Source organism: Tachyglossus aculeatus, chromosome 1 (genome assembly GCF_015852505.1).
Source record: "Tachyglossus aculeatus isolate mTacAcu1 chromosome 1, mTacAcu1.pri, whole genome shotgun sequence".
Lineage (NCBI taxonomy): Eukaryota > Metazoa > Chordata > Mammalia > Monotremata > Tachyglossidae > Tachyglossus > Tachyglossus aculeatus.
Window position 1 is genome coordinate 89713996 of NC_052066.1, and position 23800 is coordinate 89737795.

General features: G+C 43.4%; 1 protein-coding gene across 1 annotated transcript in view; it reads right to left on the reverse strand.

Annotated features, from left to right (window-relative positions):
- GMPS (guanine monophosphate synthase) overlaps positions 1 to 23800 on the reverse strand; it is a 74641-nt gene that overhangs the window by 20492 nt on the left and 30349 nt on the right. Inside the window, exons 4-12 of the mRNA XM_038752736.1 lie at positions 23240 to 23337; positions 13075 to 13178; positions 11799 to 11992; positions 11311 to 11476; positions 10630 to 10781; positions 6232 to 6405; positions 4481 to 4586; positions 3320 to 3435; positions 2451 to 2576 (exon numbers count right to left, since the gene is read on the reverse strand). Coding sequence (XP_038608664.1) covers positions 2451 to 2576; positions 3320 to 3435; positions 4481 to 4586; positions 6232 to 6405; positions 10630 to 10781; positions 11311 to 11476; positions 11799 to 11992; positions 13075 to 13178; positions 23240 to 23337 — 1236 coding nt within the window. The remainder of the gene's footprint in view (positions 1 to 2450; positions 2577 to 3319; positions 3436 to 4480; positions 4587 to 6231; positions 6406 to 10629; positions 10782 to 11310; positions 11477 to 11798; positions 11993 to 13074; positions 13179 to 23239; positions 23338 to 23800) is intronic.

A 23800-nucleotide genomic window follows, 5' to 3' on the forward strand; every position in this document is an offset into this window, starting at 1 on the left:
TTGGAGCAGCAGACAACCGCTGACCCTGGGGGAGGCGAGCAGCAACGGGAGCAGTTTGAAATCGAGACCTGTCGGGAGCGATCGGATGATTCCGGGGATCCGGCTGGGGGCCGGGGCAGGGGGTGGACAGGGAGAGGTCCTGAGACGTACGTTGAGGCTGTGCTCGGAGATGCCCTCGGGACGTGGGGTGAGCCCACCTGATGCCCAGAGCCCAGCACTTGTCCAGCTCTCTGATTCCTTAGAAGCCCCACCCCAGGGTCTCTCCTTGGGGGGCGCCTCCAGAGATGGGGGTACCCATGGGATCAGCTCTGCAAGGGGAAGGCTTGACTGGAAGCAGGGAACTAGAAACTGCCCAGCTCAAACAGCCAATAGTGGAAGGAAAAAGTGGGAAAGGCTGCCAGCAGCAATGAAGACTCCTGCTGTCCCACTCCTAACTTCCTCCTACCACGACAGACACCCCAAATTTTTCAGAAGTCCCTTCCAGCCACTTCCAGTAGGAAAACGAGAACGGTCCTTTACTTAAATAGTCACTCTGGCCTGATTTACAGGACAACTTTTCCACTGTAAACTTGTGAGTAGTTGTGCTCATGAGCATTTTTTAATGGCATTTATTAGGATTTACCTCAATTTGCGTCCTCCTATACAGATGCCTAAGGGCTCCACTTAGACAATCTTGCACATACTATGCTCTAGTATCTTCCAGCCTCTAGTCCCAAGATGCATATACACTGCTATCACTTTTAGTCCTGGGATTCAACTCATCTCTGCTCCTCCATCTTTCAATCTCTGCTCGTCTTGGGGGCAGCAAGGAGAAAGAACCAATTTTTGCTCTGTTTGAAATTCAAACGGAAGAGATGCTTTTGCCCCGCTAGACGGTCCCCAGAGTACCCTGGTTGGAAACCCCAAGTCTAGACAATAAATAGACGTGGGGCCTTTTCATTCAGTAAGGGATTTGGGCAGTATTCTCCAAGGAAAAATAGTAATCGCTGGGGCAAGTTCAATTAAACCTGATTGAACACTATCAATTATCCAAGAATGAATTTGTTGAAATGAATGGTCTATCTTCTGTCATGTTTATGGACCGGTCCAAATGCGTTTGAAAAGAAACTCTAAAACAGAATTTACCATTTAGTAGGTAGAGGAAGGGTGAAACACTTGACAGGATAGATTTGTTTGTTCAGTTGGGGAACAATAAGAGAAAACACCTCAAAAATAGAATTGTTTTACAAACAAGAGGCACAGCCTCGGGAGACCAAATTTTTCAAAGGAATACTTTTTTTGCACCTAATAGTAGTAACAATAGTATTAGGTCAGCGCTTACTATGAGCCATGCACTGTACTAAGCACTGGGATAATCTAGTCCCACATGGGGTTCACAGTCTAAGCATGAGGGATTACAGGTATTGAGCCGCCATTCTGCAGATGAGGAAACAGGCACAGAGAATCAATCTGTCAGTGGCAGAGATTGGGTACAATATAACTGAGTGCTTGGTACAGTGCTCTGCACACAGTAAGTGCTCAATAAATACGACTGCCCAAAATGAGCTTATAGACTAGAAGGGGAGAGGTCCATTAATATAAATAAGGCTGCTTCTCCATCCCATTCAAATCTATGAGACTAGTGATGAAAAACAGTCACCTGCACAGTTTTCTTATTCTTGGGAAGGGATTTGTTTCCCCTGGTTCTAAGGCCAGCAGCAGCTCCCTGATTGTCACCTAGTAGGGATCAGCGTGTGTGCTACAGTCAAGGAGAGACCCAATGAAAAGGGGTTTTGCAGGGAAAAGGTTTCTTTGCTATCCAGAGAAACAGCATGGCCGTGGTGGATACAGCACAGGCCTTGGGAGTCAGAAGGTCATGAGTTCTAATCCCGGCTATGCCACTTGTCTGCAGTGTGACTTTGGGAAAGTCATTTCACTTCTCTGTGCCTGTTACCTCACCTGTAAAATGGGGATTGAGACTGTGAGCCCCACATGGGACAGGAGCTCTACCTAACTTGATTTTCTTGCAACCATCCCAGAGCTTAGTACAGTGCCTGACACACAGTAAGCGATTAACAAATACCATCATCTTTCTATCCACAGGCCGGGTTCCTGCAGCCTCCTTTGTTGCACAAGCCCTAACTGGTCTTTTAAAGCTAATCTTGTTAGGTACAACAAAAACAGCACCAAACTTCCATTTCACTTATTTTGGAGACCTCCAAAATCTCAGTCATTATATTCCGTCCACCCGCAAGAGCGCTATCCCTTCAGTCTCAAAAATGCTCTCACTAGTTTTCTAAACAAGGAACTTACAATTTGTCTCTCCCCCACTCAACCATCGCACGAGTCAGTCACTATAATCAACTCAAAAATGTCAAATACGCATGCACGCACACATCAACTGCCTCCTGTCTTCTGAGTATGCCGTTCGCAAGAGAGCTCTCGGTAGGTAAGGTGGATGCCTTACTAACCTGCACTCCCACAGTTTTGATTGGCAGCAAGAAGGCATTCAGTGAATGTAGGCTTGTGATCTGCATCAACTTTTCCTGATCCTCCTCGGTCGTGCAAGCTTTGACCCTCTGCAATAATGTGTGTGGCTGTTCAAAGGGAGAAAAGAACACTTTCTGACAGACGGCATTTTAATCATCCTAGGGTATTCGAAACATCCAATGATTTACACTGTGGCGGGCATTTTACAGCATTAAAGCATTAGTTTTTACTTGATAAAATACGTGAAGCGTTACCGAGGGAGTTTGTGGGAAGAAGGCAATTTAAACGAGTGAGTATCGTTCGGGTCTTCGAGAAGGATTCTCAAGGCCCGGAAACAAGGCTTTCTTTCTTTCCACTACCACTCTGGGAAACAAGGAATTAAGCTTTCTATCTGTACTAACTCGGGCTCCGATCATAGGAACTGAACATTATGGACTTAGAGCAGTGCCCATCTTTTGAGTATAAACAAGCTCATAAGCCACCCCAACACTCCACTCTCTATGACAGCAGAACATATTTCCCCTTCTGTGGGCAGAAATCCCACCATCTCCAAAACAATTATAAGACTGGGAGATATAATTACTGTAATAACTGTAGCTTTTTTTAAATACTATCATTCCCCACTTAAAAGATACCTGACGTCAAACAATCAACAGTATTTACTAAGTGCTTACTGTGTGCAGAGCACTGTACTAAGCACTTGGAAATGAACAATACAACAGAGTTGGCAGATCTGTTCCCCGCTAGACTGAATTTACAGTCTAGAGTGGGGACAGACATTAAAATAAATGGTGGATTGGTAAATGAGCGCTGTGGGGATGAGGGTGGGATATCCAGAAAAAAGGATTACCTTTTTAACACTTGCAGAAAAGTCAGCTACTATTTTCAGGATGTTGTTGGTTTCGGGAAAATCTTTACAAACATAAGGCTCTTCAGCACAGATGACTCTAATTGCCAGGCCGGGACCTAAAAGACAGGATCAATCAATCAATCGTATTTATTGAGCGCTTACTGTGTGCAGAGCACTGTACTAACCACATGGGAAGTACAAGCTGGCAACATATAGAGGCAGTCCCTACCCAACAGTGGGCTCACAGTCTAGAAGAAATGAAAGGATGAAAACAGTGGGATAATACAAATATTAGTGATTGAATTTGTCAACCATCCACTTAAAAGTTAAAATACTCAAAACCCTCAGATTTCAAATGGAGGCTCAATCCAGTTGCCTTTATTTTATTTTCATGGTATGTATCGAGCACTTATTGTGTGCACAGCACTGTCTTAAGCACTTGGGAGAGTACAATAAAACAGAGTTGGTAGACCTGCTTCCTGCCCACATGAGCTTACAGTCTAAAAGGTCCGTGGTGGTTGGTGTATGAGTGTGTGTGTTTTTTCCCTTTGGGTGGTGGTGGTTGGGGACGGGGTTGGTTAATCATTTACTATGTGCCAGGCACCATACTAAGGTCTGGGGTAGATAAAAGCAAATTAGGTTTAACACAGTCCCTGTCCCATATGGAACTCGTAATATTAATTCCCCTTTTACAGATGAGATATTTGAGGCTCAGAGAAGTGAAGTGACTTGCCCAGGCTCCCACAGCACACAAGAGGCGAAGCCGGGATTAGAACCCAGGTCTTTGTGACTCCCAAGGCCCATGCTGGACCACTAGGTCACACTGTCTTTCTACAGTAGCTCTGCTACAAGCAAAGGGTGGTACTACTTAAATACAAAGTGGGCTCAAACAGTAGCTGTGTCATGAGAGGTATCCTGGGTAGTGATGCATTAAAGGTCTTGAGAATTGTTATCCCAGCTGATCTGAATTATAAACTTGGATAAACCCTGTCTGCAGTCTACCTCACTCATTTGCAGGATGTTTTGTGAAAATTAATGAGATAAGCTTACCTACTTGCAGTACTATTTTTCTATTGCCGTTACTACAAGCATTTGTAAATGCTGAAAGCATTCTCCTAGGCATCATTTTCCTAGGACAGGGAGGTCCAAACCTTTCTTTACCTGGAAATGGATGCCTGGACACCAGGTCTTCTGGCAAACCAAGTTCTCGGCCTAAAACTCGCACTTCGTCTTTGTGAAAGTCTTTGAGCGGTTCTATTACTTTGCCCTAAAGAAAGAGGAGATGGAAAAGAAACATTTGAGTAATAGTACTACCGGCATTAAAAAATGGGGGGCAATAAATCATAACACGGTATGACAGGACTTATGGATCTGCCCTTTATATAGAGAAAGCTGAGATCAGTGCTTGGCACATAGTAAGCGCTTAAATACCATCATTATTATTATTATTTTAAGGAGAAGGCTACAGAACTTGGAGTGCATTTGGATGCTAGGCACCAATCACACTCAGACAGGAAATATTTAGAGACAGTAACAGCACCAACAAAAGTAAAAAATATATACATATAACTAGTTTTAAACAGTGAATTATATTTCTAAAGCACCGGCTTTCAAACGCAGATACTTAATCATATTAAATGTTGTATGCGTCTGGAATTTTCGCTGGTTGACAATTTATGGATATGTACACACAGGTTTTTGGGATCTTAGATTCTAAAATATTATTTACATTAATGTTATCATTTTTGTTACAAAGGATTTGCTGGAGTTGAAAACATATAGATGGAATGGGTGTACAAACAAGTGCCATTATTACAAGAGGAATGAGCTACTAGGGCATGTAAACAGGATAATGGAATGCCAAAACTAGGAATTTATCCTCTTCCAAAACTGAGCGGCCTGCCAAATGGAGGCAATTAGAAGCACTCTCCATTGGCCATACTCCAAATGGACACCTACACTAGCTTCCCTCTGGCCACTGCAATGGCCAGATCTTTAGGAAACTGTCTGGGTTCGGTTACTTCATTTCAAAGAGGTCTGTGGAGAAGCAAAACAAAATTAAGATTAAAATATTTAAAAATAAGTCCCAATATGACAGTTGAACCAAATCAGGGCTCGTCTAGAGGCCTAGGCAAAGGAGTGACTCGGCTGCCTCCAAGAATATAAGCTGTTTTAATAAGGACGCTGACCAGCTGACCTCTACCTCTACAAAGGCCCATACAAGAGGAGACATGAATTGAAATGCAGTTTCATCTATGGCATAAAGAATAGCTTCTTAACTATAGGAGGGGTAAAGCAGAGAATGGCAAATAACGGAGGTTGGAAGCTCCTATCCCCAGAGTGTGTAAAAATAAAAAATGCTTTGTACACCTGCCTGGAGGCAAGGGGTTGGATTAAATAATCTTTGGCTGTCTCTTTCACCCTATTATTGTATCTTTTTAATTTAAGCATAAAAAGCATACTCAAAACTCACACACAACAACAGTTTATTCTAGAGATAACGATGATGATGCTAATAGTTTTAAGTGTCAATAGGTGTCAAGCACTGCACTAAGTATTAGACAGAAAAGCTAAGCCAGATGGACACAGTCCCTGTCCTCACAATCTAAGATGATCCTCTAGAACTTTAGTACCCAAAGCATGCAAAGTACCGAAAGTCAAACTTTAAACTTTCAGACTAGTGTGAAACGTTTGTCTATTTTGAAACACAACCTGCAGAACAGGGGAGTGAGGATTTTTCCTTTTGCTAAACCATTAAACTGCATGTTTATTGCAGTACTGCATATCCGGAGTATTTCAGCTAAGAAGTCTTACTTTGAAAATTGTGAACTGCATCCGTGACTGTCAAACTTTGCCCTGTTTGAGCTTCCCAACTGAAAGGCCCAGGTGCCCAAAGGTTACCATGCATTTACCTCTTCTCTCAACTTTCTGATGAGCTCCGTGTCATTGTGGTGAGTTTTGATGACCTCGGCCTTGCCACTTGCAACCAGGGAAGCACTTTCAATTAGATCTGGTCTCAGAGTTCCTTGAGCGAGGAAGACTTCCTCGGGTTTCAGGTTCATTTCTCCAATTACTTCATTGGCAATCTATAGAGGGGAACAATCCACTTGAACGATAAACGTTATTTTTTCTGCCAGAGCAGCCGTGCCCTCTGGACTGGAAAGCACTTCCACACCAGAGGAATCAAAAATAGTGTTTTTCATCTTCAACCTGCTCTGCACGCATTACCAATCACACTGAAAGGATCTGCGAAGGTGAAGACACTGAATTTCTACAGAAGACCAGCCAGGACAAGTAGCAACAATGCTTTCCCTGAATGACTTTCCCGTGATTGTTTCTCCAGGTGTTTTCAAATATTCCAAGACGCCATCAGCTTGCACTCGAAATCGGACGTTTCAATCCTTCAGCTGAGTCCCTCAAAGTATCTCTCTGACCCAAATACTCACAGCTAATTCAGAAGAGAACCAAATGCCCAATCAATCGACGGAATTTGAGCGCTTCCTCTGTGCAGAGCACTCCACTGTACCCTTTGTGTTAAGCCTATGTAAAAATCTAGGGAGGAGATGACCTTTCTAAATTGCCATGGGAGAAGGTAGTAAAGATGGGCTCTTTTACCTGTGTCAATCCCCTAAAAGGCTGTTTTTTTGAGCTCTTACAAGTAGTAGTAGTAACAGTGTTTACTGAGTGCCACTGGGTAGGTTCAGTGCACTGTACTAAGCGCTTTATTGCGGCCCAACCAAACCAGCTCCAATCACAACCTTCACCTTGGGCACCTGGGTGGAGGCCTAGGCCAGAAGTGGAACTGGCAAGGTTGTTTCACGTTGTTGGGTAGGGACTGTCTCTATTTGTTGCCAAACTGTACTTTCCAAGCGCTTAGTATAGTGCTCTGCACACAGTAAGCGCTCAATAAATGATTGAATGAATGGATGAATAGGCACGTACAGTAGGACTCTCGGGAGTTGGGCATCAGTCAAGTCAGTGGTATTAACTGAATGCTTGCTGTGTGCAGAGCACTGTACTAAGCAACTGGGAGAACACAATATAAGTTAACAGACACATTCCTTACCCACAGTGAGCTTGAACTCACTGCCCAGCCTTAGTGGTAGGTAGCTCCAGGGGAAACGGGGGGCAGGGAGAGAAAGAAAGGGAAAGGGCTTTCTGAACCTGCACAGTATTTGGTAAAGAGGTTCATTCATTCATTCAATCGTATTTATTGAGCGCTTACTGTGTGCAGAGCACTGTACTAAGCGCTTGGGAATTACAAGTTGGCAACATATAGAGACGATCCCTACCCAACAACGGGCTCACAGTCTAGAAGGGGGAGACAGACAACAAAACAAAACATCTGGACAGGTGTCAAGTCGTCAGAACAAAAGAGGTTGGAGAGAACCAGCACACAGACCAGCGGGACTTGGGAATTGTGAATACTCGACTCTATTAAGAGCCACTCGGAAACTGCCTGATAAGCAACACTTATCTTACAAGCTTCAGGTTGGAGACTACAGTAGGAAAAAATATGGACAGACCTGAGAGTCAAAAGATCTGAGTGCAAATCTCACAGGTTCCATTATTTCACTGCGTCTGGGGCAAGTTGCCTCACTTCTCGCAGCCTCATCTATAGCCACCTTTAGGAGAAACCACCTTGCCCCTAGCCACACAGATCACTCGATGAACAGCTCTCTACAGATTCAGATAATCTTTACACATAGTAAGCGCCTAATAAATGCCATCATCATTATTATTATTATTATTATTACAATGAGGGAATTGGTCCTCAAACAGACATGAATGACCCCTAGCAGTCTGTATTGTAGGGGAGGTGTGGGTAATCACGCCCTCAGTTGTCGAGGCTGGACTCTTACGCGTGCTTATCCCAAGTCTCTGACAAAATCTGAAAGCTTTCTGTCACGCTGTTACAAGTTTGGCCTAGTGGAAAGAGAACGGGTTTGGGAGTCACAGAACCTGGGTTCTAATCCCAGTTCTGCCACTTGCCTGCTATGTAACCTTGGGCAAGTCTTTTAACCTACCTGTGCCCATTTCCTCATCTGTAAAATGAGAATTAAATCCTACTCCCTTCTACTTAGACTGTGAGCCTCATGTGGGACAGGGACAGTATTCAACCTGATTATCTTGTAACTACCCCAGTGCTTAGTACAGTGCACACAGTGTTTAATAAATGCAATAATATTATATAATTGTATGCAATATATACATTATACAATACATAATGTATGATACATTGGCTTATAATAATTATATATTGTATTAAACACTAAATAAGAACTATCACTAATACTATTGTTATAAAAATAGCCAAAATGGTGGCTCCATGGGACAGTTGGCTCTTTGAAGCCTGCCCCTTCTTGGTTCCCACCCCATCAAAAAGCTCTACTCCCTTTCCCTTAACATTTCCCTTATACTATAAAAGCAAATTTTGCTTATTACTTTTCCTCACGTTGGATAGGAAACTAATTCATAATAGCATTATTATTAATGACAAATAGAAATACTACAACTAGAGCAGCATGGCTCAATGGAAAGAGCACGGGCTTGGAAGTCAGAGTTCATGGGTTCAAATCCCGACTCTGCCAATTGTCAGCTGGGTGACCTTGGGCAAGTCACTTAACTTCTCTGGGCCTCAGTTACCTCATCTGTAAAATGGGGATGAAGACTGTGAGCCCCACGAGGGACAACCTGATCACCTTGTATCCTCCCCAGCGCTTAGAACAGTGCTTTGCACATAGTAAGTGCTTAATAAATGCCATCATTATTATTACTATTACTATTATTACTACAACTTATTTTTCCTGAAATAAATTACTACAGGATTCCAAACCACTAAATTAGGGCAAATGAATGATGATCGGAAAGTAAACTTTGACTAATGAGGAATTTACGAACACTCTTTGCAGAGCTGCACTACAGATAAGGCAATTCTGTAAAAACATTCCACTGTGACGGGCTGAAATTATCTCCGGCGAAAGATATGTCAACTTTATCTCTGCTCAAAAATACGCCCCAAAATGTGGGAGTGAGGAGAACTTGAATTTACTTTTTCCTCTCTATACTCATGTATGAGATTAAAAGCTTTAGGATAAAAGTACTGTAGAGTTAAGATTAACACAGAGCAATATATAGTACTAACATCAATGAGCCCATTTATATCCACCACTAAATAATGAAAAACAAAACCTAAAATCCCGGTAATTCTACTTTGGTTCAGGAACTAGAAAAAAGGTACCAAATTATAACTCTGACTATTGCTTGTATCCACCCTAGTGCTTAGTGCAGTGCCTGGCACATAGTAAGCACTTAATACCAAAATTACATTATAGAGAAAGAAAAAGCCAAATAAGGCAGAGAACTAAGATTATTTTGAAAGATGCTTCAAAAAATGATAAAATTTAGTATTAAAAATCACAGTGAAAGACATCAGTGCTAGTGCAGCATTATTAACTTTGCAGCTAACTAGTTCAGGCATTTCTGCCAGAAAATAATGTTTGAGAGCACAATGTGGCAAGTAATTCAAAGAAAAATAGAAGAGTCTAAATTGTGCCTCGAAAACCGGCAAAACTGCAATGTGTTTCTGTGCCGGAAAATTCTTCCTAGCTTGAGTCAGGTAGAATTACAAAATCAAAGGATCAGCTAACGCTATCTGTAGCGCCTTAGCTGTTGCGTATGGAATCAATGGGCATGTTTCAAAAATTCATAATACTGTGAAATGGAACAATAATGTAATAAGTGTTGAGCACTGATTAAGTGCCAAACACTGAATAAGCACTGGGGTAGATACAAGATATTCAGGTCAGACAGTCCCTGCCCATACAGCCTCACAGCGTTAGAAGAAGTAGAATGGGTATTTAATCAGCATTTTACAGGTGAGGAAACTGGGGCTCAGAAATTTAAATGATTTGCACAAGGTCACACCATAGACAAGTGGCAAAGCCGGGACTAAACCAGGTCCTCTGCTCTCAGACCTGTGCTCTTTCCCCTGGAAGCAGTGAGTTTAAGATGACACTGAACTGGTTAAACCTGGTTACCTCTGCAGTGCTAATTAACTACAGGCAAAGTACCAGAGAAAGTGTCAGGTAGGGCAGTCTACCTGATATAATCTTGGTGTTTTCCACAACCTTCTTGAATTTCATCCAGGGTGGCAGAAACCACCGTGCACCACTTCAGTTGTTTTCGAGCCGTCTTTACCTTAACTCCTGATTTCCCGCTGGAACGGCGGCTGACCGCACAATTTTTGAACAACAGAAGGTTTGGCACGAGCACGTCGCTTGAGCTGTAGGAGGAATAAACGCCTGTACCTTCACGAAGGTGTCTCCGATGATTTTTCTTTTTTCCTCAGGACTTGTGGTCATGTTCAAAGTCTTGCTAATCCTTTTACGTGGAGTTCTGTCTTCATCTGAGATGGGCAGGGTTGTTGTGCCATTGTAGAAAGAATGGGCTGCGTTTACCACTGCAAAACAAACCCACACGTTTGGGGGTACCATTCTTCCATGGATTTCTATGGACTGCAGTAACTGGAAAACTGAGAGGGCCGTCTAAAAAAACACCCTCCCCAGATTGCCCTTCCCTTTTTGAGAGCAATTCACTGAAACGATTAAATCTGTCCTTTTTCTCCAATGATTTATAGTCAACCGATGGTAGTTACTGAACGCTTACTATATGCAGAACTCTGTACTAAGCACTTGGGAGAGTCCGCTACAGCAGCAGACACATTTCCTGCCCACCAGAAGCTTACAGCCTCGAGATGAGCTTGCAGTCTAGTTACAGTCTATAACTCTAACTACAAACTCTATAGCTATAAACTGACAATAGTTGATAGTCAATTTCCCATTCTACTTATTCTTATGTCAGGATCTTACCTAATTCTGAGCACACAATTTTTTCTTTCCCCTGAAATGAACTCTGATCTTCCATCTTTCCAGTAATTTAGAAAAGCGTCTGTTCCTCACATGCAAACAGAGCACATTGGCCATCAGTACCTTTGACGCGAATTCCTAGCTTTTTGAGTGCCTCTTCCACAGACTGGCTTTCCCTCTTCCTCATGAAGCCATTGTCGATATGCACCGCAATGACTTGATCCTGGTTCAGAGCCCGGTTCAGAAGAGCAGTACAGACCGTCGAGTCAACTCCGCCACTGAGCAAAACCTAAAGGTTAAAGGGAAGAGGGGAGGCGACAAGGGGGAAACAGATTTGATTACAGGGATCACGCAGGGAAGGGCGGGAGTCAGAACTGCAAGGACTCAACCTTAAACTTTATTGCAAACCAACTTCAGAAACGCTAGGTAACGAAGCATTTCAGATTTAGAAAGGAATTTAGAAATTTAGAAATCTAAAATTCCCTAAGATTGAATCGAAGCCCATTTCCTATATGGGCCTAGCTCCCGTAAATTAGCATTCATCATTACAAAAGCATCTAGCCTGATGAAAATGCATCAGTTCACTAACAGGAGAATTTGAAGTTAGTTACCAAAACTTTAGAAGTGCCGGCTCGCTCTTTGATCTCACGAATACACTCGAGCTCTCTGTTCTGCACCGTGAAGGTCCCACTGCACCCGGCGATATCGTAGAGGAAGTTCTTCAGGATCGCTTTCCCGTTTTTGGTTAGACCAACTTCAGGGTGGAACTGTGCTCCGTAGAGTTTTTTGGATTCATTTGCTATTCCTTCACAAACATAAGAATCACCATGTTAAATATTGCTTATTAATAATAATAATGATGATGGCATTTATTAAGCACTTACTACGTGCAAAGCACTGTTCTAAGCGCTAGGGAGGTTGCAAGGTAATCAGGTTGTCCCACGGGGGGCTCACAGTCTTAATCCCCATTTTACAGCTGAGGTAACTGAGGCCCAGAGAAGTTAAGTGACTTGCCCAAAGTCACACAGCTGACAATTGGTGGAGCCGGGATTTGAACCCATGACCTCTGACTCCATAGCCTGTGCTCTTTCCACTGAGCCACGCTGCTTCTCTATTTTTTGAAAAGGCTCACCTGCGTTCTTTTTGGACCTTTTGTTTCCCAGCAAAATGAAAACTGAGATGTGCTAGCAGATGTGCTACCACATCTAGACTGTGAGCCCACTGTTGGGTAGGGACCGTCTGTATATGTTGCCGACTTGTACTTCCCAAGCGCTTAGTACAGTGCTCTGCACACAGTAAGCGTTCAATAAATACGATTGAATGAATGAATGAATGTCATTAAACACTTCCCCTCTCTATTGCCACACAGCTGCATCGTCCCTTCAGAGAGAATTAGAAAGGCCTGGCAAAGATTTAAACAGCCCTGTGACTAGTTAATGACTTTAAGATCTGGATTCCAGTTAATTCTTTATAATCCACTGTCCTTTATCTATGGTCAGTTCCTCAATTTTAAATGATTAGAATTTATCAAAATGTTATCATTCATTTTAATCAAATTATTAAAACACGTTCAACTTAAAATAATGAAAACCACGTAGGATTATCACACTTTGGCAAAACTCAATCATCAGTGGCATTTATTGAGCACCTATTGTGTGTAGCGCATTAAACTATATTCTTGAGAGAGTACCATGGAATCAGTCAGTATACATGAGCCCTGCTCTCAAAGAGCTTACAAGCCTGCAAATATGAACATAGAAAATGTGTGATTTTAAGAATCTCCCACTGCGTCACTAAAAGTATGAAGAAGGAAGCCAAAATTGAATTCTTTCCCAACTACAGAAACATTGCTGACAGAAACACCGACAGGAGTTCTAAAATACCTACCGGCTATAATATTCCCAGACTGGGCCACCACCTTGAATCCATCGGCCACCTTGTCTACACTGTCTCCATGTGTAAGCAACACAATCTCCTCTTTCTGAAGGCCTCTGAAGGAAAAAAAAAAAATGAAACACAAAACAAGTTAAAACCAAACGTGAAACAAGATAATCATGAATGTTAGCTTCAAGCACAATTTTTGGTTTTGCATATTAACGCTGAAAATACAAGCTGAATCTTTGAATCAAGCTTTGGCACAGAGTGCTTACCGTGTGCAGAGCACTGTACTAAATGCTTGGGAAGTTCAATGAAGTTCACAGGCATGATACCTGTATAGATACTGTCTAGAAGGGGAGATACACATGGACATAAATTACACAGAGGGGAAATGGCAAGGTGTAGGGATATGAATGTAAATATTGTAGGGTTGAGGATGAAGTGAATATTAAGTGCTTAAAGGGAACGGATCAAAGAATATAAATGAGTAGCAAGTAGGGGAAATGAAGGCTTAGTTGAGGAGAGCCTCTTGAAGGTGATGTGATTTTCATAAGGCTCTGAAGGTGGACAGAGTAGTGATCTGTCATATATGAAGCAGGTAAAGAGAAGTTCTATGCCAGAGGGAAGATGTGGGCCTGAGATAGGTGGCAAGGTACACAAAATTGGGGTACTACAAGAAGATTGGCATTAGATCAAAGTATGTTGCCGAACTGTACTTTCCAAGTGCTTAGTACAGTGCTCTGCACACAGTAAGCACTCAATAAATACGACTGAATGAATGAATGAATGAATGTGGGCTGAGTTGTAGTAGGAAATCAGTAAGGTTACATATGAGAGAGAGAAACAGAGAGAGAGCTGATTTGAGTGCCTTATAACTGATGACGCAGAATTTGATGCAGAAATGGATGGGCAACCACTGGAAGTTCTTGAGGAGTGGGGTAACATGAACTGAATTTTTTTTTAAGAAAAATGATCTGGGCAGCAGAGAAAAGTAAGGGTTGGAGTGGGGAGAGAGAGGAGGCAGAGAGGTCAGTAAGGAAGTTGATGCAATAATCAAAGTGAGAGAGGCTAAATGCTTGGGTCAGTGTAGTACCCAAATCGATGGAGAGGAAGGGGCAGATTCTAGTGATGTCGCGAAGGTAAAACCGGCAGGATTTTGTGACAGACTGAAAATGTGGGTTGACCGACAGAGATGAGTCGAGGACAGTGCCAAGGTTATGGGCTTGTGAGACAGGCAGGATGGTAGGTACTGTTGTCTGCAGTGATGGGAAAGTCATGGAGAGGCCAGGACTTTTGGATGAGTTAAGTTTGAGGTGTCTGAGGGACATCCAGTAGAGATGTCCTGCAGGCAAGAGGAAATGGGAGACTGCAGAGGAGAAAGACTAGGGCTGGACAATCATCTGTAAACTCTAAGATTCTTGTGAGCAAGGATCATGTCTACCAACTCTGTAGCAATGCATTTTCCCAAGCACTTAATATAGAGCTCTGGACACAGTAAGCATTCAATAAATACCACTGATTGCTACATTAGCCAAGTACAGATGGTATTTGAAGCTGTGGGAGCAAACCAATCGTATTTATTGTGCACTTACTGTGGGAAGAGCATTGTACTAAGTGCTTGGGAGAGTACAACACAACAACAGGCATATTCCCCACCTACAATGAGCTTAAAGTCTAGAGGGGGAGACAGACGCTAATATAAATAAATAAATTACAGCTATGTACATAAGTGCTGTGGGGCCGGGAGGAAGACGAATGAAGGAAACATGTTGGGGCAATGCAGAAGGTAGTGAATAAAGAGGAAATGACGACTTATGAGGGAAGGACTCTTGGAGGAGATGTGCCTTCAATAATACTTCGAAGACGGGAAGAGTAATTGTCTGCCCCATTTGAAAACGGAGGGCACCCCAAGTCAGAAGCAGGACGTGGGCGAGAGGTTGGGGGCAGATAGTCGAGATCGAGGTACAATGAGAAGGGTGGCATTAGAGGAGCGAAGTGGGTGGGTGAAGATGGAGAATAGAAGGGGACCTAGAACTGACCCAAGAGGGACCCCAAGACTTAGAGGGTGGGAGGCGGAGGAGGAGCCTGCGAAAGGGATTGAAAATTAGTCATCAGATAGGAGGAGAACGAGGAGAGGACAATGTCAGTGACATTGCTTGTCGGCTGTGGGACTTTGGGCAAGTCACTTCACTTCTCTGGGCCTCAGTTACCCCATCTGTAAAGTGGGGATTACGACTGTGAGCCCCACGTGGAAACCTGATAACCTTGTGTCTACTAGCGCTTAGAACAGTGCTTGGCACATAGGAAGCGCTTAACAAATACCATTATTATTATTATTATATGTTGCCGATTTATACTTCCCAAGCACTTAGTCCAGTGCTCTGCACACAGTAAGCGCTCAATAAATACGATTGAATGAGTGAATCGAGAAGCAGCGTGGCTCAGTTGAAAGAGCCCGGGCTTTGGAGTCAGAGGTCATGGGTTCGAATCCCGGCTCCGCCGCTTGTCAGCTGTGGGACTTTGGGCAAGTCACTTCACTTACCCCATCTGTAAAATGGGGATTATGACTGTGAGCCCCACATGGGACAAACCTGATAACCCTGTATCTACTAGCGCTTAGAACAGTACTTGGCACATAGTGAGCGCTTAACAAATACCATAATAATAATAATAATTATTATTATTATATGTTGCCGATTTGCACTTCCCAAGCACTTAGTCCCGTGCTCTGCACACAATAAGCGCTCAATAAATACGATTGAATGAATGAATCGAGAAGCAGCATGGCTCAGTGGAAAGAGCCCGGGCTTTGGAGTCAGAGGTCATGGGTTCAAATCCCAGCTCTGCCGCTTGTCAGCTGTGGGACTTTGGGTAAGTCACTTCACTTCTCTGAGCCTCAGTTCCCTCATCTGTAAAATGGGGATGAAGACTGTGAGCCCCCCGTGGGACAATCTGATAACCTTGTTAACCTCCCCAGTGCTTAGAACAGTGCTTTGCACATAGTAAGCGCTTAATAAATGCTATCATTATTATTATTATTATCATTATTAATGACCTTAGAGAGAGTTGTTTCCTTGGAGGGGTCAGAAGTCAGACTGTGGACAGAGAACATCTCAACCAACTCTGCTGTACTGTTACTCTCAAGCACCTTGTATGGTGCTCTCCACACAAGAAGGGCTCAACTGATTGACTGTAGGGCATCAAGGAGAGTACAGCCATTTTATAAACAATGGCTTTATAAGTTTTGTGCAGTAAACATTTTTGTATCAAAAGTAAGAAATGTTGGTACTGTTTATAAATGGATCTTTGTTGAACTGCTGTTTAAGGAATCAGTCAATCAATCTGAGTATTGAGTATCTGAGTGCGTATGGTAGGCAAAATACTATATTAAGTGCTTGGGAAAGTACAATAAATACATAAATTTGGCAGACTCAATCCCTGCCCACAAGAGGTTTACAGTCTAGAAGGGGGGAAGGACATTACAAAACTACAGACAGGGGAAATGGGAATGTATAAGGATAATACACAAGTGTTGTGAGGCTGGGATAAATATCAAATGCTTAACGGGTACAGATCCAAGAGCACAGGTGACACAGACAGGGAGGTGAATAAGGAAAATGAGGGCGTAGTCAGGCCTCTTGGAGAGGACCATCATCATCATCATCATCATCAATCGTATTTATTGAGCGCTTACTATGTGCAGAGCACTGTACTAAGCGCTTGGGAAGTACAAATTGGCAACGCATAGAGACAGTCCCTACCCAACAGTGGGCTCACAGTCTAAAAGGGGGAGACAGAGAACAAAACCAAACATACCAACAAAATAAAATAAATAGGATAGATATGTACAAGTAAAATAGAGTAATAAATATGTATGGACCAGAAACATTCCTGCCACTGCAGCCTACTCCCGCTATCCTCCTCCTCACCTTCCTCAGGCTCCTTATTGTCCAAGCAGCTCTATGTCTCTGAGACTTCAAAACCTGCTCAAAACGGGTTTCCTGCAGGATGAGACTAAATGACTTCGGCTGCCATGGAAGTCCAAGCTGGCTTCGGAGTTCTCTTTCCACGACTCTTGGCTGCCACTAAATCCAGAGCTGTCCACGAGGAGCCAAGGCAATCCTGGCTATTCGGCACCATGAAAGTGTCATACTTGAGAGCTCCTCCTTTTACCCGCTTCTTTGAGAGGGGTGGGAGATGCCACGTTTAAAGCCTGAGCCCAGCCACCCTCACCCTACCCGGACAAAGACACAAGGGCAGGGAAGCGGGCAAGAAGCGGTGGAAGGAAAATAAGGGGGAAAGAGATAGTGCTGCCTTGCCACCCTTTAAGACTGAGGCGATGCTTGAGAGCAGGTTCCTCAGCTAGTGGGACTCAAGGGGCAGAATGGCAGGCCGCTAACGGCACTCCAAGCATCCAGGCCTCGTCGGCTGTTGCTGGGCAACCCAAGGTACCCGTAGTGTCGGCGGACACAGGGAACGCCGCAGGGCCGAACTGGCTTGCCTGCTGTACCCAGACCGCCACAGGCCAGGAGATAGCTAAGCCCAGAAATCCATTAATTCATTCAGTTAGTCAGCCGTATTTACTGAGCGCTTACTGTGTGCTTGGAAAGTACAATTCGGCAGTAGAGACAATCCCTACCCAACAATGGGTTCACAGTCTAGAAGGGGGAGACAAACAACAAAATAAAATATGTGTGTGTGTGTGTGTGTGTGTGTGTGTGTGTTTTGTCAGATGAAGGTGGGGTGGGGGGAAGTTAATGGAAGTAAAGGAAGAGGAGGCCAGCAGAGACGGGAATGCAAACACCTAAAAATTCCCCGCCCCTGGTTAGGATTAATTTCTCAGAGGCTCCCTACAGATAATACCTGTGCTGTTTTCAGCTTGTTCTCTACATTCACCTTCTTCACTATATTAAGCGCTTAGTAAAGTACAATACAACAGAGTTGTTTCAGTAGATGCGTTCCCTGCCCGCAACAAGCTTACAGTCAGTCTAGAGGAGGAGACAGACATTAGTATAAATAAGAAATCTTACTCCTAAAATTAGTGCAAGTCTACCAGTCCCTTCCACAACGTATACCTATTAAAAATGTCCTTTGCCACACTTTTGCATTTGTTCCTGCAGTACTTGACAACATTGGCAAATTTGCTTCTTGGTATCACTAACTCCCCCAAATCCCCCAAAGGACTGGACTATGGAGCTCACTTGTTTCTCAGCTACCAGCTAATACAGTATTTAGCGAACAGTAAGCACTTAAATACCATTATTACTGCTAATATTATCATTAGAGAAGCAGTGTTGCCTAAAGGAAAGAGCATGGGCCCAGGAGTCAGAGAACCTGGGTTCTAATCTAGACTCTGCCACTTGTCTGCTGTGTGACCCTGGGCAAGTTGCTTCACTTCTCTGTGCCTCAGTTACCTCATCTGGAAACTGGGGATTGACCCTGGGCCCCATGTGGGACACGGACTGTGACCAATCTGAGAGCTTAACAAGCACTATTATTGTTACTTTTCAAGTCTTGTTGCAGCTTTCAACCTCCATTACTCATTAAAATAATTTAAGCCTTATGCAAAAATCAACAGTACTCTCTCCAAGGAGCCCAAGGTGGAGCAGGAGCAGAGGAAGAGACAGCAATCCTTCTCTGGCCCCCTTCTCGCCCTGCAGCGGGGTAGCTGCAGTCCCCAGAGTCGCCTCCCTTTTCCTCCTCCATATCCAGAGTGGTTCCTATTGGCCCAGTGGGGTTTCAGACTGGGGCAGACTGGTCCACAAGCCTGAATTTTATTAATAATAGTAATAATAATAATGCTATTTGTTAAGAAATTGCTAAGTGCCGAGCACTGTTCTAAGTGCTGGGGTAGATACAAGACAATCAGGTTGTCCCATGTGAGGCTCACAGTCTTAATCTCCATTTTAGAGACGAGGTACCAGGCAAAGAGAAGTGACTTGCCCAAAGTCACACAGCTGATAAGTGGCAGAGCCAGGATTACAACCCATGACCTCTGCCTCCTAAGCTTGTGCTCTTTCCTCTAAGCCAAGCTGATCTTGCTCATGCGTAATTTTTACCCACATCTGAGTGCAGTTATATATGTGAGCCCACCGTTGGGTAGGGACTGACTCTATATGTTGCCAACTTGTACTTCCCAAATGCTTAGTACAGTGCTCTGCACACAGTAAGCGCTTAATAAATACTATTGATTGATTGATATGTGAAGGGGTGTATGTGAGATAGAGAGAGAGAAAGTGAGAGAGAGAGAGAGAGAGAGAGAGAGAGAGAGAGTGTTTGTGTGTATAGATTGATTAGCTACCTAGAACATTTCCATTCTGAAGTAGATTTGTTTTTTTAATGGTATTTGTTAAGCACTTACTATGTACCAGGCACCATACTAAGCTCTAGGGTAGATACAAGTCGATCAGGTTGGACCCAGTCCTTGTCCCACAAGGGGTTCAGTCTTGGCCCCCATTTTACAGTTGAGGTAACTGAGGCACCGAGAAGTGACTTGCTCGAGGTCAGACAAGTGCCAAAACCAGGGGTAGAACCTAGGTCCTTCCGACTCCCAGGCTCACTAAGCCAGGCTGTGTCTCTCCTCTTGTTTCAGAGCAATTCAAAGCGATTTTAAATCTTATACAGTTGTCACCAATCTGAAAACTAAGCAGCAGGATGAAGTTGCTTTAAAAAAATACATAGGAGAGACTATTTCCGTGAATGGACTAGCTAAAAATAATAATAATAATGGTATGTGTTAAGCACTTACTCTGTGCCAGGCGCTGAACTGAGCGCTGGGGTAGATACAAGCAAATCAGGTTGGACACAGTCTCTGTCCCACCTGGGGCTCACAATCTCAGATGAGGTAAACTGAGGCACAAAGTAAAAGTAGCCTGCCCAACGTCACACAACAGACAGGTGGCAGAGCCGGGATTAGAACCCATGACCTTCTGATCCTAGGCCGGTGCTCTACCCACTACACCATATTGCTTCTCAGACTTTCAAAGCATTTAAAAGGTAGAAATTTTTAACATATATTATTTTTAATGGCATTTATTAAGCGCTTACTATGTGCAAAGCACTGTTCTAAGCGCTGGGGAGGTTACAAGGTGATCAGGTTGTCCCACAGGGGGCTCATAGTCTTCATCCCCATTTTACAGCTGAGGTAACAGAGAAGTTAGGTGACTCGCCCAAAGTCACACAGCTGACAAGTGGCAGAGTCGGGATATGAACCCATGACCTCTGACTCCAAAGCCCGTGCTGTTTCCACTGAGCCACGCTGCTTCTCCAGCGTGAATGAATTGGGTACTGTTCATTTAGTACTAATATTCACATAGTACTACCCACCTCACATTGTGGGTCTAAAATTCTGGTGCCTATTTAAAATTCTGCTGTCTTTCTCTTCTAGATTTACCTTGGAAGCGACCTATGCCTAACACTAACCGAGACCAAGAAAGGAATTGTAGTTCTCTCAAGGACTAGTTATCTTGCATATACATTAGACAAAAATGCCCACGTCACAACCTAGAATGTCCACTTTAACGTTCTCTTCCTCTTCCGTCAGAGATCGGCATAAATCAAAACCTTTCTCCAGTAAGGTCAATGCCTTTCCCTGATTCCAAATGTGCAAGCTGGCCAAATTGCCATTAATCTTGAGACCTGCTTAACCTTTAAAGCAGCTTTCTGAAAATGAAAAATCTTTGAAGGCGTCTTGATTTTCTCTCCTTTACCCAATAATGTTCTAGCCACCAGAGAGTCAGGAACCTTAGAATCTCTACTTCACTTTCAGGAGAGTCAAAAGCAGAGACTTCTGGATTAATCTTTCACCTTTCCTGATAACTATCGCCCCACCTTACTTCCTCCCTCCCCAATCTGCCATAACCTGTGTGTCACCTAGGTACACGCACATTCCCAACCCTGCTCCAGAGCGCTTATGTACACATCTTTAAATTTTGTTGCTTCTCCCTCTTGTAGCTTATTCTAGTGTCTGTCCCTTCAGCTGGAATGTATGATCTCTGAAGAGAAGAAATCATGTCTACTAACTCCACAGTACGCTCCCAAATGCTCAGTTCAATGCTCTTCAGAGAGTAACCACTGAGTAGATACCACTGCTGCACTGAAACAATTGGAGTCACTTTACAAAATTAAAATGAGGAAAACATGGACCTCGTAAATGAATCTGATTAAGTGAGTAATGAAGTAAACAAATGACATCGACGAGCAGGTGTCTTTCCATTCTCTAGTCTGCAGCAACATCCGTAAAACAACAGGAGGAGGAAAAAACTAATCCAGAAAGAAATATAATTAAGCAGTTTTCCCACCAGGCCACCAAAATGGGTTTACCCAGAGGAAAGCTAAATTAAATAAAACATTACAATAACGTGAATCTGAAGCCTGGTTTCTCTGCCAGAAAAAAAAATATATATATCACTGTCTCTCCTCTGGGTATAATGAACCCTGAAAAATTATTCTAAGAAATAGGAATCCTGATCTATGTCGATGATAAATTATTTCAGCATGTTATTAAACAGCTCACCCGCCAACGGAAAAATGAGAAGGGACAAAATAATTATTATGTGGCATCAATTAGTAACGAAACAGATGGTTCGACAAGACAGAGGCACCATTTTCATGGACTAGGCAGGCTTCCCCAGTATTACTTTAGTATCGTAAATATAGGGGACTTGAAGAGGGAGGGAAAATGAGACATATTTAGAAATGATTTGAGGTGACAACATTAACAATAACAACAACAACGAGGACAACTGTGGTGTTTCCTATGTGCCAAGCACTGTACTGAGCACTGAGTTAGATGCCAGATAATAATAATAATAAAACTGTGGTATTTGTTAAGTGCTTACTATGTGCCAGGCAGCGTACTAAGCACTGGGGGTGGATAATAATAATAACAATAATAATAATAATGATGGCATTTATTAAGCGCTTACTATGTGCAAAGCACTGTTCTAAGCGCTGGGGAGGTAACAAGGCAATCAGGTTGTCCCACGGGGGGCTCACAGTCTTAATCCCCATTTTACAGATGAGGATACAAGCAAATAGGGTTGGACACAGCCCCTGTCCACTTGGGGCTCACAGTCGAAATAGGAGGAAAAACAGGTACTAATCCCCATTTTACAGATGATGAAACCGAGGCACTGAGAAGTTAAATGAGCTGCTCGAGGTCACCCAGCAGGGCAGGGGTCAAGCTCCTAAGACTCCCATGTCCATGTTCTTTCCACTAGGCCATGCTGCTTCTCTGAATCAAACATATGTTTGATTCAAACATATCAAATATATGTTGCCAATTTGTACTTCCCAAGTGCTTAGTACAGTGCTCTGCACATAGTAAGCGCTCAATAAATACGATTGATGATGATGATGATCAAACAGTACTGAAGACATAGATCCAGAACAAGACTGAAGATAAATGAATAGTGAGGAAAGGGGGCTGTGGCAACCTACTGTGGTGAGCCCACAATTTAAGCTGCTTTATTAGTGACTGTTTGTGATCCCACGAACAACAACAAGGAAGAGACTGGCCAAGGCACTGATGGGCTCTACCAGACACAGGTGACTGCCGGCCTGTGGGGATGGAGCACGGAGGGAGGCACGGACTTCTCTCCCTGCTCCACCTGGTAATGGGTTGGGACCAATCAATGACTGCGATGCCTAAGGAAGATAAAATGAGAAGGAGGCACGCAAGAAGCACGCAGAAAGCACACACTTGGGCATGTGCAGAGAAGCAGAGGGAAGCACCTGGAGCAGAAGCAGCACAGAGAAGCAGCAAGAGAGCAGCACTCGAAAGCAGCAGAAGGCAACAGCACTCGGGAGCAGAAAGAAGAAGCATTGGCAAAACAGGCTCCGTTGACCAGCAGACTGGTATCGGACCCTTGGTGGAGTGAAGTGTGTGGATGTGTCACTCCCCTGCACAGTGGTACAACTAAGTAAAAAACTTTTCATAGTAAGCTTGGTGATCAGAGGTGTGGTGTGACTCTACTAAGAGTCACTGAGGCGCCCCCGGTCCAGAAAGGTAAGAGCCAGCGGGGCTCGCAACACACAATATGTTACCTCAACAAATGTGGCATGACCTATGACTGTCAGTTCCAATACAGTTACTAAAAAGATCCAAACACTATCGTCATGACAGTGCTGGCAGCCTCCATCTGTTTACTTAGTAACAAAGAAATCTGAATACCTGAACAGTGAACATGTGTTATCCAGATTGATGCTGAAAACTCCATCTTCTCGAACATTTTTTTTGTGCACAGTTCCTCCAAACACCTTATTCATCATCTGTCAAAGCAGAAAAAAAAAATTAAAATTACATTACAGAAAGTGAAAGTTCTCAGCCAAGCAGGCAAAAGTAGTCGGTGTCTTCAGCCACGAATTCAGAGAGGATCTGGGCAGGAGGCGGGTGTTTGAGTAGCCTTCGGGATTGCAGGCTGAGTCCCCCATCCACACCCCTGAGCCCATGGACTGAGCAAGCTGCTGAGGCGGCGAGAGCTGCCAGCAGAGGTATATAATAATAATTATTATATTATTAATAATTAATATTAATTTGGTAATATTAATTATTACATTATATGCTGTCAGAGGTGCTTGACAGCATCAGGAGTAGACCTTGAACTTGACACCGGAGAGAGCAACAAGCAAAATGTGCTACTTCTGCATTTTCCACCACCATATCAGGATTCCTCATCCTCCTGCTACTACGCATAAGGCACGATTGAGATAACGTCTGATAATAATCTCTAAT